This window comes from Mauremys mutica, chromosome 10, assembly GCF_020497125.1.
Source record: "Mauremys mutica isolate MM-2020 ecotype Southern chromosome 10, ASM2049712v1, whole genome shotgun sequence".
NCBI lineage: Eukaryota > Metazoa > Chordata > Testudines > Geoemydidae > Mauremys > Mauremys mutica.
Genome location: NC_059081.1, coordinates 81,343,275 through 81,358,808, shown reverse-complemented (window position 1 = coordinate 81,358,808; position 15,534 = coordinate 81,343,275). Strand labels below are relative to the sequence as shown.

Genomic DNA, 15,534 nt, shown 5'->3' with positions numbered 1-15,534 from the left:
TAACCATAAGAAGGCCTTTTGTGTCTAATTTTATGGTGGTGGTGGTATAAGAAGATACTGTATTGTGTGGAAGGGTTCATCATAGAAACATGACCAGTAGAACCTCAGAGTTACGAACCCCTCGGGAATGGCGGTTATTTGTAACTCTGAACAAAACGTTATGGTTGTTCTTTCAAAAGTTTATAATTCAACGTTGACTTAGTGCACCTTTGAACCTTTACTATTCAGAAGACAAACGCAGGTTTTAACCATCTTAATTTAAATGAAACAAGCACAGAGTTTCCTTACCTTGTCAAATATTCTTTTAAAGCGTTCCCTTTATTTTTTCAGTAGTTTAACACTGTACTGTACTATATTTCCTCCCTCCCCCCCTTTTTTTTGGGGGGGGTGTCATTGCTGTTGCCTGATTGCATACGTCCAGTTCCGAATGAGGTGTGTGGTGATCGGTCAGTTTGTAACTCTGGTGTGCATAACTCTGAGGTTCTACTGTATTCCCACTGTTAATAGTTATTGGGGTAGTCTTGGGAACAATTCCAGCTAGCGTACATATCTATCAGGAAGTGAACACTCTTTCAGAGAACAGTCATATTAGCTGCCACTGCTGCTGTTCTTTGTTCCAAAAACTTCAGTTAGTATTTCTAGAGCTGTGTTCAAAATTGACTTTTAATTTACTTCCGTTTAAAATTCTGATGTTTATCACAATTTCTAAGCCTAGCAAATCCTTCCTTTTTGAATTTCAAGTTTTCTCAGTGACCAAATTTTGATCAGTCAAGAAAAAATTAGTCCTGTTTTGATGTGGCTACTGGATGAATGTTGCTTCTAACTTGTTTTTTATCTTTTGTAACAGTTACCGATCACTGTCAGAGACAGGATAATGTACCCACTGGTCCCATCCAGTATGGCAATTACCATGATCCTGTTGTTTTCACTCTCTGCTATACCAACTAAAACTTATCCTTGAAATGCTAGCAGGAAGTGTACTTCCATGTTTGGAAGCTTAAAATGTGGTGTTAGAGGGGAAAAAATTCTCAGTTGGAATGTACGTAACTGGATTCTTTTGTCCCTGTGTGGTGTTTCAGAAGACCCTAGTATGCTAAGAGGATACCAGATTCATTGTTAAAGGGCATGTCTTGATTTATATTCGGCTTATGGTACTGTGTAGCCATGTGCCCAGCCAAGATAATATAGACCTGACATCTTTCAGAGGCCACGCTTTTTTAGAATAAATCCAGAGAGCTTGCAAGCTACTGCAACTTCAGACCTGTGCAGTCAGCAGCTCCCTCCATCTTCATTTTATTTTTATGACCAAAGGAGATAAAAGGACAAATGTGAGTGTATTTTGTCTTCCTTTCCCTGGAGTTTTAATATTAATTGAGAAAATATTATCCAAGCTTGTTCTGTGGGTTTGCTTTTAATTTTGTTTGAAATACAGTGAAGAATTTTAGCTTAGTGGTTATTGATTTAATTTTCCTTCCTTAAAATGTTTCAGCCTGAATAACCACCACCATAATAAGATGAGGTTATTTTTCAAAGTACTCTTTATGTTGGCTAAAAGATGTAACTTATATGAGAGACCCTTGTGGTGCTGCATCACAGAACCTTGTGCGGAGCATGTCTAATCAAAGTAGTGTTAAAGCCAGCGATAGCATCTACAGCATTCGGGCTCCTGATGCTCCTAACAATAGTGGAACTAAACTAGTAGCAGTGGGAGAAAAGTTTTAGAAAATTTCTCTTCTGTAGGAAGGACTTAGCGAAAATTGTTTCCCATTATGCTTGCACACTACCAGAGCAGCCATAGATTCCTGCATTGAACCAAATGGAATGTTAATTGAACATTGGACTTTCCATATTGGGTCTGACCAGCAATCCAATATTCTAACTCCAGCAGTGGCCAGTACCAGATGCTTCAGAGGAAAGAGTAAGGAACCACATGGTAGATAATTGTGAAATAATCTGTGCATAAGGGAAGTTTGTTTCTGACCACAGCCAGTTGGCCTATGTCCTGAAATACGACTGTCTCTTTTCCATTTCAGTCTAGCGACTGTAGTTGTTGTTGATCATACATACATCTCATCCTTTTTTAATTGCTGCTAAGTTCTTGGCCTCAATAGTGTCTAAGTCAATTAGTTCCACCTAGTTTGTTGTTTTTAAAAATTATAAAGGTATTTTTATCACTTTAAAATGTTGTTGCGTTTTATCTTACACTGGATGTCCCCTTGTGCTGGTGTAACGAGAGGGGTAAATAGGAGTTTCAAACTGACCATCTGGGTACTGTTCTGTTCTACGTACTTCTGTCATATCCCCTCTTCTTTGTTTCCTTTCTAATTTATAGTCCTGATCTTTTAAATCTCTCCTGGTACAAAGTCTTTACATGCCTCTACATACTTTTTCTTGCCCTTCTTTGTACCCTTTCTATATATGCTGTATCTCTTTTAAGATGAGATGATTGAATGGAGCACAGTATTGCAGGTCAGGGATCTCTTTCCAGAGTGATTAGTTAAAATTGTTCCTCCTTATGGTCGTTACCTTGCACTTGTATACAATTGAATCCATCTGCCAATTGCTAGCCTTAGGCAAATCTTTCTGTAGTTCCTGAGTCGTCGTCTCTCATTCTGACTAACCTAAATAATTTTGTCCTCCACAGATTTTGCCACTTCATTATTTCTTCCCCTTCTCCAGAAAATTAATGAACATATTAAATAGCACTGATCCTAGTATGGTTCCTTAGTATTAGGTGCAAAAATAGAAGGAAATGCACTGAAAATGTATAAAAAAATACACAATAATATATTATTAGGAAATAAGGGGGGAAATGGGCTGAGGGTGGAAAAGGAAAGAAAATATAGCACATCTTAGTTTTAAATTACACTTTTAAAACAGCAAATAGAAAATTGACCATATGTTTCAGTTAAATACTGTATACAACAACAGTTTTCTTTAAAATGGAAAAGGCATTGCTCAGGGTTTTTTTCCACTTTGGTTAGTAGGCTTGGTCCTCAGCTTACTAAGCATTGTCATTACTGACCTCTTTATCTGTTGAACATTGACTATTTATTCCTACTCGACAGTGCCAATTGAAACCAAATCAAATGAAAAATATCAATCAACTGAAGTTTACAAAGCAGACGAACATCTAGTTGTTCCTTAAGCACCATTGTAGGTTAAATTATTTTCATTTTGTTTTAAGTGTTTGGCAGTGGTTTGATGAATAGACATTTTTATTTTATCTGGGTAGTCAGACTTGAAAACTTTCAGTGGGAATGGTTTCCTGGACGTTTGTATCTTTAAGGGCAGGAGCCAAATCCACGATCATAGAACAGTGTTTCTTCAACATTATTCTAGTCCTGTTATTTTTGTGGGGATCAGACGTGAAGTTGATTTCATCCTCATCTAGATAATGTGGGGAAATTGTCCTCATGGCAACATGTGGGAAAGGAATAAGGTGTCTCAAGGGAAGAGAAACCAACTACTTAATTTACTTGGCTGATAGAAAGAGGATGGCCCTGCCCAATTGTTTTGTGGGGGCAAGACCTCTTAATTTTGAAAATAAAGATATTTCAAGTAAGAAATAAATCTTAAGTGGATATAGGAGGGAGGTTCAGGCAGTGATATTCAGACTGAGGCTCGGGAGCCGCAACTGACTCTTTAATGTGTCTCCTGTGGCTCTTTGCAGCACATGCCGCTAAAACCTGGCGTGATTTAATTAAGTTATTAACCAATCAGGATGCTTTTTCTGTGTTACTAACCAATTGTAGAATACTGGGTCAGTCATTTTGCTGTGAGAAATATATAGTAATGAAACAATGAGTTCACACTCCTGTGGCTCTTTTGGGAAATGTTGATTGCTAATTTAGCTTCTGAACCACTGAGGTCTGAGTATCCCTGGGCTAAGGAGTTGAGAAAGCAGTAGAAGATTGTGGGATTCGTGAATAGAATGAGTTAATACTGACTATCCTCCTTTTTACTTTTCACCTCTTAATCTAGTATCTCCCAAACTTTTGAAAGCTGAGTCTCTCAGGAAAATAAAACTAAATGTGCCCCGCAGCTCCAAATCCAAATGTTCCAGTTGGTGTTTAAAGTCCTACCCATCTTAATTTATATCTTCCACATATGCATACATACACACCCTTACTTACCAACTAGACTTCCTTATCCCTCTAAGGGCACACTCTACCAGTTGGGGAAAACTGTCTTAATCTGTGCAGTTATTCACTGTGCTGTTTAGTTTCACGTGAACTATAAACATTATACATTGCCATCTTATTCTGGGAAGACTTGTCTGGAAAGTGAAACATTTATTTGTTTTGCTAATTCCTATTGAATGCTGCTTTAGTATCACAACAATATAACATTTTAATTTAGAAGAAGGTGGGTTAAGTAATATCTTTTATTGGACCAACTCCTGTTGGAGAAAGAGACAAGCTTTTGAGACAGAGCTCTTCTTCGAGTCTGGGAAACGTACTCAGAGGTCACAGCTAAATACAAAGTGGAACAGATTGTTTTCATAAGTAGTTAACACACATTCTTCTTCGAGTGATGGTCCCTATTATATTCCACTGGGGGTTACGCATGCACACGAGGCATCTGAAGCTGGAAAATTTGAAGTGTGTCCGTTGGTCCATGCATGCGCGCCCCAGCTCATCTTATGCCTCTGTCCAAAGGAATAAAGGGCAGGGCAGACTGACTGCTTTTCCAGTTCCTTCTCACTGCTGCATTGTCTGGGTCATAACCTTCAGTGTCCACAGCTTTGGCTTCATCCTACAAAATAATTATCTAGTTTGTAAATAGTTTAAATAGTTTACTGTTTTATAGCGCTATTAGTGATTAGATTAGTCTCATGGTGGGGCCCTGCCTCGTACCCATTCAGGTACCAGACTATGCCCAGGACTCCAGGCTTCAAACTCTGTGCTTCCTGCCCGTGATCCTTCTCAGTCAGCGATGACCTCCAGTGCTGCCTGTACTGCCTTGGAGAAGCCTACATTACAGCGAAGTGCAGTATGTGCCAATCATTCTCTAGCCGTAACCGTGAAAGGTGGGAACTTCATCTCCACAAATACCTCATGGAGGAGGCCGCAGGTCTCAGTCAGTCCCAGGCCAGGAGACTTCTCGCTCCCCCCTGCCCCCCCCCCCGGTACCTTGGCCAGATTCAGCAAGGAGTGCGCTTCCTTGCTGCTTTTCTGCTAAATCCAATTCTGGTGTGGGAAAATCTATCCACATATACCTCTCTGTGGGGTCCTGTCAGGAAGCACTCTTTTAAGCATGAAACTAAATCTTCCTCTAAATCTACTTCAAAGAAGTCAGATTCGGCTGTAAGCAAGCCAATCAGCTTTCCCCATGAGACATACGAAATCCCAGAGACATAAGAAAGCTCATAAGCATTGGGCTGCATTGGTACTAGTCTGTGTTCCATCGGTACCATCAACGTTGGCACCTCCCACACCCTGGGATCCCTCAGCACCAATGAAGTCTGATCACTCTCAATTTTGGACACCACTCTCCTTGTCTGCTCCAGTGGCTCAAACAAGTAGAACCCCTTTCTCACCAGGAAAATCTGAATCTGTTGCTGCCCCACAGACATTTTCGCTCTCCTGGATCCAGAATCCCCTTCTCCATTGAGTCACTCTGTCTCCAGGAAGATATCATCATCTCTAGGGGAATCAACTGCATGTAATACATCTCCCCTCCAACGGCACCAACAGTACCGCCATTGCCACCAGAATCATCATCCTTTTCATTGGGAGATTTTGAACCACCTGATGAACGCTTTCTTCCCCTTCCTTGCGTGTCCTTCACCCCCAAAGACCACACTGGTTTGGGACCAACCTCCATCTCATCTAACTCAGAGTCAGTTCTACTGGAACTGGTAAGACTGCCATCTTCATCTCCAGATGAGGTGGTGACTGATTGACTTCTTTTCTCCTCTGTCCCCATGATTTCAGGCAGTTCCAGGACCACCTTCACTCAATTGCTGGAGAGCTGCAGATTCCTCTCGAGGAGATCCAGGACTCCAACACAAACTCTTTGACATCCTACATGCATCCGAGCACAACAGAATAGCTCTCCCCATTAGTGAAGCCATACTGGTGCCAACTAGCACACCTCTGCCATCTGCGCTCCTACCCCCAAAAGGGCAGGAGAAGTGTTATGTGCTGGCCAAAGGAGCAAATTTTTTGTTTTCTCAGCCCGCTGCCAACTCACTGGTGGTACACACTATTTCTGAAAGGGGTAGACAGCAACATCATGGATCTTCTGAAGAGAAAGGTCTTCTCGTCATCCAGCCTTCAGTTCAGGGTAGACATTTACCAGGTGCCAGTGACTAAATACCATTTCCTGAACTATGCCAAGTTTGCAGTTTACTGACAGCCTTCCGCAGCAGTCTAGGGCTCATTTCCAAGTTCTGGTAGATTGATAGCCAAGATTATTCTCCAATCTGAAGCTGATACCTCCGCTAGAGCTCTGGCTACTGCAGTAGTCCTGTGCAAGGATTCATGGCTCCATGAGTCAGGGTTCCCTAGGGAGGTCCAGACAGCTATCATGGACCTTCCCTTTGAATCACTCCTCTTCAGCCAAAAGACGGACGAGTCCCTCCATACCCTGAAGGACTCCAGGGCTACCCTCCACTCAGTGGGGAAATATACACCTGCCCCAAGTGGAAATGTCACTGCCCATTGTTCAGATCTAGACTTGTGGCTCAGCAGTTTTTCCATCAGAGACCCTGTGAACCACCACATCAAAGACAAGGTTCAAAAGTCCCTCTTCACTTCAAGTTCCTCTGCAACTGGCTCAGCATCTCAATATCAGCCCCCAGCTCAACATTTTTGACAGGAGCTTGAGAGCACCGGAATACTAAGCCCAACACTTCCCAACCCCCACACGCCATTTGGGGGTCACCTAGCACTCTATTTCAGTGTAATAACAGACAAGTGCATGCTAAATGTCATCCACTCGGGCTATAAAATAGTTTACATCCTTATCTCCTCCAATCCCGCACCCCACCCCTCTTCGGGGGCCTCTTTGAGTATTCTCAATAAAGAGATGAATTCCTTATTGCAGTGAGGAGCAATAGAACATGGAGATCAATCTTCGATCTCCGCCATCTCAACCACTTCATTCGCAAACTCAGATTTTCAATAGTCACGTTGGCAGCTATAATTTCATCTTTAGGAAGGGAAATGTGGTTTACTGCTCTTGATATGAAGGACGCCTACTTTATTCAACCCGCTCACAGGCACTTCCTCAGATTCATGGTGGGCTCCAACCCTTTTCAGTACAGAGTACTCCCCTTTGATGTAGCGACTGCCCCCAGAGTCTTTACCAAGACATTCTCATCAGTAGTAGATTACGTCAGATGCCGTGGTCTCATTGTCTTTCCCCTACCTCGACAACTGGTTCCTTGTCACCAAGTCACACCAGGAACCTACACGTCAACTTCTATGATGCTACATCTCCTCTCCTCGCTGGGAGTCAGCATAAATGCCAAAAAATTTGTTCCCACCCCCACATAATCTATGGACTTCATCGGGCAACTTTGAAGTCAGGATTGTCTCTGGTAGGCCATGTGGCCTCATGTGCCTAGGTCACCTCATTCACAAGACTTCACCTTCATTGCCTTCAAACATGACTGCAGTTGGTATACTCTCCAGACTGCCATTTCATGAACCTCATAGTGACAGTTCTGGCCAATGTAGTATCTTCTCTGCTATGGTGGACAAATTCTCATAAGGAATGTGTGGGCACCACCTTTCATCCTTCCTCTCTGGACAGGACTATTATTAAGGACACATCCCTATTAGATTGTTACGCCCACATGAAGATCCCCGTGGCACAAGATACCTGGACATCTTGAGAGTCCAGGATGCACATCAATATCCTGGTATCGCTTCTCCTGTCAGCATAGGTTCTCCACCTCCCCTCCCCCCCGCCCCAAGCCAGTAGCTATGTTGATGAGAGAAGCCTTCCCATCGCCAGAGCGCTGTGTACACCAGTTTGTAGTGGAGACCAAGCCAAATAAATCTGTCTGCATTAATTCTGGAATAATTATGGTTTAAATGAATTTTAATGCTTAGTAAAAGTTGGATGCAAAACCATACTTGTCTCTTATTAAATGAAAATAAGGTAGTGTGCTTTTATTCATTCTCTCCTCCCCACCCCCTATTAAATGATCTTGTTTTAAAGGAGAGACTTCGGGCAGGTAATTTCCAAACACAACTGAATTTGATTTCTTAAACAGTTTTGAATATACTTAGGGGAAGCCACATTTGTTAAAAGTTAATCACTTATGAGCTTGATGGCCCTTCTACCTCTTGCATTTTATATTTGCAACACATAACCCTACTATTAACTGTTTCCTTATATATTTGCAAATTACTCTTAAACCCAGAAGAGAACACTGTAATGATAGCATGCAGCTTTGTTTTTCTTTAAATAGAAAATTATTTTAAGCTAAGATTCTAGTATTCAGGAGCTGATGGACAGGAAGTGAGATTCAGCATGCTAAATATTTGCCAAAAATATTCTGTTTATATATAGCAGCCTAGTCTTTCACATGAGTTTGAGTCCTACTTAGATCATAAATGAAAACATGCATTTGACCTGCCCACTCTCTGGTGGACATCTACAAACTTCCCCAAACAATCACATAGTCTGGCATGATTTTTCTCTCTCTCCAGGTTTGGGATACCCGGTAGGTTGCACACCAGGGTTGAAGTTCACAGGCAAAGTCCTGTGGAGAAAGCTTGCATAGAATCTATCTGCAGTGTGACCCTGGCTTTGGCAGTACTGTCACTGCCTTATTTTCATCAGGTCCAGTTTACCTAAAATTTAAAAATAACAATAAGGAGAGAAGATGAAGAAGTCACAAATTACACAACTATTACAGTATGACAGTGTTTCCCAAACTTTTGGGAGCTGAGTCCCCTTCAGGGAAATGAAAGCAATTGCACTACCCTACAGTCTTGCCATGTGGTATTAAAGGTATAAAATCTTAATTTATACATTTTCTGTGGCACTCTGCCTCACTCTCCCCTTCACCAACCATTTTGGGAAGTGCTGGTGTGACATTAACTAATTAAAACATACCATCGCTACCATTGTTATATAATTGCAACAGTTTCATACAAAATGTGATGCATGGCCGGAAAGGGTTAAGCAGCTTGTAGGCGAAATAACCCAGAGTCAGCCATTAGAGAGATGTTAGAAAGGTATGTAAATGGTCATTAGGGCCATTCCATGGTAGATAGGTTAGAACTTTGAAATGCAAACCTCTATTGTTAGAAATTAGAGGTGATACTAATTGTATGTGTGTACTTATCTCTTGTTAAGATGTTAGCTGTGTAAACAGGCAGTTCCTGTCTGTCACTATCACTATTGATTCAGAGATCAAAGGGAAATATTAATATTTAGATGAATCTTGGGTGCAATAATGTCATTATCTATATGTCTCTGAAGTTTGTGATAGACTGCCTAAATTGCCTTGTGTTAATTTGGGTAACTAATTACCAGTAATACTTGCTTAGGAAAAAAGTCTCCATAATTGCCTATTGTTCACTGAAGGACTCCAACCTGTCACTAGAAGGCCTGAAACTGTATAAAGAAGGGCTTGGGTCCTGATCCTTTTTATCTCAGATCTGCTTGATGCTTCATGCAGGGGAAGCTCAAGCCCAAGATTGAGCTCTCTAGTCTTGACTGGATCTCCCTGAATACAAACATTGACCTGTAACCTATGGGTTAATTTTGAAAGAACTCTTTGCAACTACAAAGCTCACCATCTCTGCTGTGAATCTTAATCTCAAGAATTGTACTCATGTCTGTATGTATACGGATTTTTTTAACCAATACTCACTCTTTACCTTTTGAATAAATTTTAGTTTAGTTAATAAGAATTGGCCATAAGCATCTAATTTACCTCTAAGCTGCACAGCCATGTGGCCACGCAGCTGCCTATTAAGCCCTGTGCAGGGGCTCAGGGCTAGGGTGGGGAGATATGCCTCTCCCCCAGCGCAGACCTGCCACTGTGGGGATAGGCACCCCTCCCCATTGGCCCTAGCATGAACCTACCATAGACCTCCTGCGTCCAGGGGAGAGGAGCCCCTCCTTCGGCCCAGCCCAGCCGGAACTGCCACAGCCGGAGAGAGGCACCTCTCCCCTGCCCCCAAGCTGCTGTGGTGAGAGAGGGCTGGAGGGAGTCCTCTCTCCCATCACAGCCCACCCTCGCAAACCCCTCATCCCTGGCCCCACCCCAGAGCTCACCCACCTGCACCCCAATCCAGCCCTGAGCCCCATCTTGCACCCTGAACCCCTCATCCCCAGCCCTACCCCAAAGCCCACACCTCAGGCCAGAGCCTTCATTTCCCCCCCACACCTCAACCATCTGCCCCATCTCTGAGCCCCCTCTCATGCTCAGAACCCCTCATCCTCGGCTCCAACCCAGAGCCTTCACCCCCCCACACACACACCCCAACTCTCTGCCCCAGCCTTGAGCCCCCTCCTACACTCCCTACCCCTCGGCCTCAGCACATGAATTTTGTCGCTGTCGCACGTCACCTGCATATTGGTGCACATAAAATTAATTCTGCACATGGACATAGAAAATTAGAGGGAACACTTGTAAGCATGTATTTGGGTAAGATCTGAAATATTTATTAACCTGGGAGGTAATGTGTCTGATAATTGGGATTGGTACAACCTTTCTGTATGATGAATAAGATTTTCAGTAATCCTCATCATATTTGACTTGAGTGTCTGGGTGGAGGCCTGAGGGTGGGTTGCTTTAAGGGAACTGTGTTGATGGCTTCTGAGTAACCAGTGAGGTATTATAGAAGCTGTTTTGTGCTGGTTTGGTAAATCTAATTAGAATATCTGCCAGCTTTGGGGATTGTCTGCGCCTTCTTTGCAGTTCACCCTGATTTGAGTGACCTCAGCTGGCTCCCTAGGGACTCTGGTCACTCTGGGACTCTGATATATTCATAATATACTTCCTCTTTATGCATTCTTTGGTATTTGTCAACATTTGAAGTAGAATAATTGGTATCTGAGTTAGCACTGTGGGGTTTTTTTGTTTGTTTTTAAGACAGTTCACATCTCTGCATCAGTTACACTCACTTCACGTTTTGATGGTTTTCTCCCCAATTGTAACTACTAAGACTATTTTTAAAATGAAAGCTGAGACTTGGAAGAATAATTGAAAGGTTTTTCTGCTTTGCAGCCTTCCCCCACCTCCAATGAGACCATCAGATCATCTCAAGGGAGATCACAGCATACTTGGGGAAACTTTATAGTATGGATGTGTCACTGAGTTTGCTAGGGTAGATGAGTAAATGCAAATATCACAGCTGCTAAACTCAAAACTATGTTGTTACTGTTTTGGCCTTTAGACCTTTGTGCTTTCCGACTCTCCAACACAGTGAAAAAGCTGCTGCTGTTGAGACTGGAAATACACCTCTACCCTGATATAACGCTGTCCTCGGGAGCCAAAAAATGTTACCGCGTTATAGGTGAAACCACGTTATATCGAACTTGCTTTGATCCACCGGAGCACTGTTCCCCCCCCCCGCACCCTCCTTCGAGCACTGCTTTACCGCGTTATATCCGAATTCGTGTTATATCGGGGTAGAGGTGTAAGTTGCTTCTACTTAGTAACTAAGTGCTGGTGAAATAAAGGGATACCTGAGCAAGGGGCCTGAGCATGCGTTGTCAGACTAAATAATGAATGTTATGAACCGTGGTGTAGCACCGCTAATTTGTAAAGAAGGTTAAATCTATGGCATGTATAATGTTTTGGAAGGAAAATGTAGTTTTACTTCACTTCATAACTATTTTTGTTGTTGTTTATTACTATCTAGATGTCCACACTGAAGCAGTACAAGCAGCTTTGGCTAAATACAAAGAGAGGAAAATGCCCATGCCTTCAAAAAGACGCTCTGTTCTTGTACACTCTTCAGTAGAAACATATACTCCTCCAGGTATCTAATAAGTCAGCATACATAAACATTGTCAGGTAAACTTAACATTGCAAATGTAGTGAGTGAATGCTGTTTATTCTACTGACTTAGAAGTCTCCCATATGTTGCAGTAAGCTTCTTGCATGCTATGTGAACGTTTGTCCTGGTGCTAAAATTTCTTTTCTTCCACAAGATTTTCTGTCTCTTTTTTCTTAAAATTTTAGAAAAGCTTTAGGGTGAATAGTAGCCCTTCTTAAGCCCAAAAAATGTGTTTATCTTCCTTTGTAAAGTCTCATTCTGAAAGTATCCTCATGGCAAAAATATGTCAGAGCTTTGTAGATTCTTTATTAAGTGTTGCGTGAGATACCTTTCTTTAAAATGGCTGGTGGGAAATGCTTTACAAAATTAAATTATTGAAAAAGCTCCTTGTTTGTAAAATAGCCTCCTAGTTTGTTTAAATCACTTATGGTTCATGCCTAGAGCTCATCACTTGTTGTGAATTTGAGACTATTTAGCCCAAAATATATTTTTTTAAAAAGCCAAAAAAAACCCACCCTGTTACTTCTATTACTTTTGAAGAGAGGAAAGACAAAATATTGGTGCCTTTTGCCTTCTCATCACAGATCATCTTAAGGGTAAAGAAAACCTCATTCTCCAGATACATGCTGTCCTAGCAAGCTAACTACTTAGGGGTCAGTATCTTGTATGCCAATGTAAGTGAATTTCTCACCGACTCTAAAGTTTTAAACAACTGATTCTATCATGGTCCTTTTGTGTGCTGTCCTGGAGTAGAACCACAGTGAGCTCCGATGCCTTCACCTCAGTTCCATTTCTTAGCACCATCAGTGGAAGTACTGCCTGGGCTGTTCTGCCTCTCCTTTTTGCTGGGCCGCGTCTTTTCTCTCAATCCCTCGGCCTTTGAAGAAAACTTCGCTATTTACATGTTCTTTGTGTAATGCATTTTTATGGATTCTTTGCCCACCTTTATTAATAAAAATGTACTTTGACGGGATATTTGTGGCAGTCCAAGTTCATGGTCCGTATCTTCTATTTCTCTTCTCCTTTACCCTTTTTGTCTTTCAGATATAGAGAAGCTAATCACCTTTAAAAACTTTGCGAGTATTTTTGTTTGATACTGTTGTTATAATATATTAATAATTTAAGAAAAATATAACCAATGACAGGTTTACTTTGGGGCATGGACAGTGGTTGCTGGAATGTGGTTTCCCAGGCTGAGTATCTGAAGTCTCTCTTGGACACCCGCGTTGACTTTCACAAGTTGGCCTGAATTGCCTCACAGTTAAAAGCCTCAAGTGAACCAGAGTTCAGCACCCAGCTTCAGGTGAAGACTGCAGAGCTTCCTCCTGGGTCTGCTCTCTTGCAAGTAGACAGCCTGAAGCATCTATTCAGAACCCTTGAACCCTTAAGGAATCCGGTGTCCAGGAAAGGTGATTTGAACCATCAGCTTTGGTGTCTTGCAGTAATCATGGTCAATGCCTCTTTCAGCAACATCAGTCCTACAACTTCCTGTATCAGTGCAGCAGTTTGGGTTGTCTGTCTAGGATGAAGCGTACTGTGAATAGGAGAGCATACCAGGAGTGTTGGCCTCAGGCTTGGTGGAAAACTACTTGCCATCATAAGTGCTCCAGTTTCTGAGGCAGAAGAGGGAAAAAATGGTTGCATTCCACACCCTTCTCTTTCTTTATAAAAGCCAAAACCAAAATGGAATTTCCTTCTATTTATTGAGAAAATGTTGGCCATTCTGTTTTCTCTGGAAGCACTCCAGGACACATTTGAAGTATCTGCTGATAGTTCCCCCTGCAAATAAAGGAATGTTTTCCACCCACTCAGTCCTGAGCTGATGGTCGATAGGTACGCGAAAAGGAAATACTTGGTTACAAGAGCTGCTAGTTCTCCTTCCTAACACAAGACTTGTGTTGCAGGCTGTTGTCACCATTAAGAAGCCTGACAACACGCAGTTCCACATTTTTTTCAGAAGAAGGGTTTAGCCAGCCTGTAATGTAATGTAATGAAAGGCCCACATCTTTGTGAATTTTCTTCCCTGAAGTACATTTTAAGTGGTTGGAAGGTGTTTGGAAACAGCATGGCATCAGGTCTGAACTACCTTTGATTGGCAGCACAAGTAGCTCACTCGAGAATCAAAACGTACAGACATGCATGGTAGTGAACATTGAGCTTTTATGTAGAGATACAGCTGGGGCTTGTATGATGGTGGAAACCTTTTGGAGAAAAATGGAAATGTTTCTCAAACACAGTTTATTTACTTAGGCAGCCATCCAGTCCTCCTCCCTCAGAGTTGACAAGGGAAGGCACGAGCAAAGAAGCCAGCTATTACTTCTGCTAGATTTAGGGATGCTCCTAGTTCTCTGGCTCTCTTCCAACAGCAATCAGTATTCTGAACCCTGCTTCTAAGAAGCAAAAAATCTGGTGTTTTGACAGAATTTAAAGCAAGCGGCCTGTCATCTTTTATCTACTCAGTAGGACTACCCTGAGGAAGGGGAAACTAGCCCCTTCTCCCCTTGTGACCCTGATTACCTCAGGCACATTGAGTTCTGTTTATGAAGCGTGGCTACAGAATTCAGATTAGATAAATTTCTCCAAAGTGCCCTGCTCGAGAAGGTCCTTGACATCATCAGTATGAGGAAGAAACTGCAGGATATACATTCTCTTTAAAAAGTATCAGCCGCCTGCTAGAGAAGGGAGGTATGTATATTCTGACATGCCTGTCACTGCTGTAGCTGGGTGCCAAGTGCACCCAGCAGGGTCCTTATAAGGAATTAAAGACCCCAACTTATATCTAGTGAAAGAAATGGTCAACTGGTAACAATCATGTTTTTCCTAGGTGAGGGTGACTGCTTATGAAATTTAGGACTTGCTGTGGTCTACAAACACAAGAGGGTACATCACCCAGCTGAGTTCCATGTCACTAAGGAGAGAGCTCCCCGAATCATTTAAAGTCCTTTTTTGCATTGGTGCTGCATGAATTCATAAAATACTTTAGTAATGTTTTCACACAGAATAAGAGCAAATGTTTCCCCTTATTTGGAGGATGGCGCCCATCAAGAAGGATGTCATTTTGGTAGGACAAGAATCAGTCTCTACCAGCGCTGGAGTCACTAGGAAGTCTAAGCTTGTTCCTCAGACAACTGAAGGTTATACAACCCATGCTAGATGGGGCTCATCTAAAAAGACTGTACCTAGGACGAGACATGGAATTTGAGGTTTGCCAGTCAGAAGGTTTCAACACAGACCTGCTGAAAACATTGAGCAGCATGGCCACAGGGGTGTTTGTATTACTCCCAACTCTCCTGCATATGAGGCAACCAGTGTGGGCCCTGAAGTCTCAAGGTTTGCAAGCCACACATTTCCTGCGTTGCATCTGAATGACAGACAAACTACAATACATGTTTGAGTGGAAGTTCAGGGACAACCTGTAATTAGGAAAGTCTCCCAAATTACTCCCATCCAAACTGTAGTAACTATGAATGCATCCTGCCTGGGCTGGGGAGCTCACATGGCATAACTTCACACCTTCTAGGGTTCATGATGTCGCCGAGAACAAAATCTACATCAA

The 15,534-nt window shown here is 42.2% G+C and overlaps 1 protein-coding gene across 1 annotated transcript in view; it reads left to right on the top strand.

Moving 5' to 3' along the window:
- Positions 1-15,534, top strand: part of DIP2A (disco interacting protein 2 homolog A) — a 155,056-nt gene that overhangs the window by 39,114 nt on the left and 100,408 nt on the right. The window contains exon 3 of the mRNA XM_045032559.1: positions 11,841-11,960. Within this exon, the coding sequence (XP_044888494.1) occupies positions 11,894-11,960 (67 nt within the window). The 5' untranslated portion in view covers positions 11,841-11,893. The remainder of the gene's footprint in view (positions 1-11,840; positions 11,961-15,534) is intronic.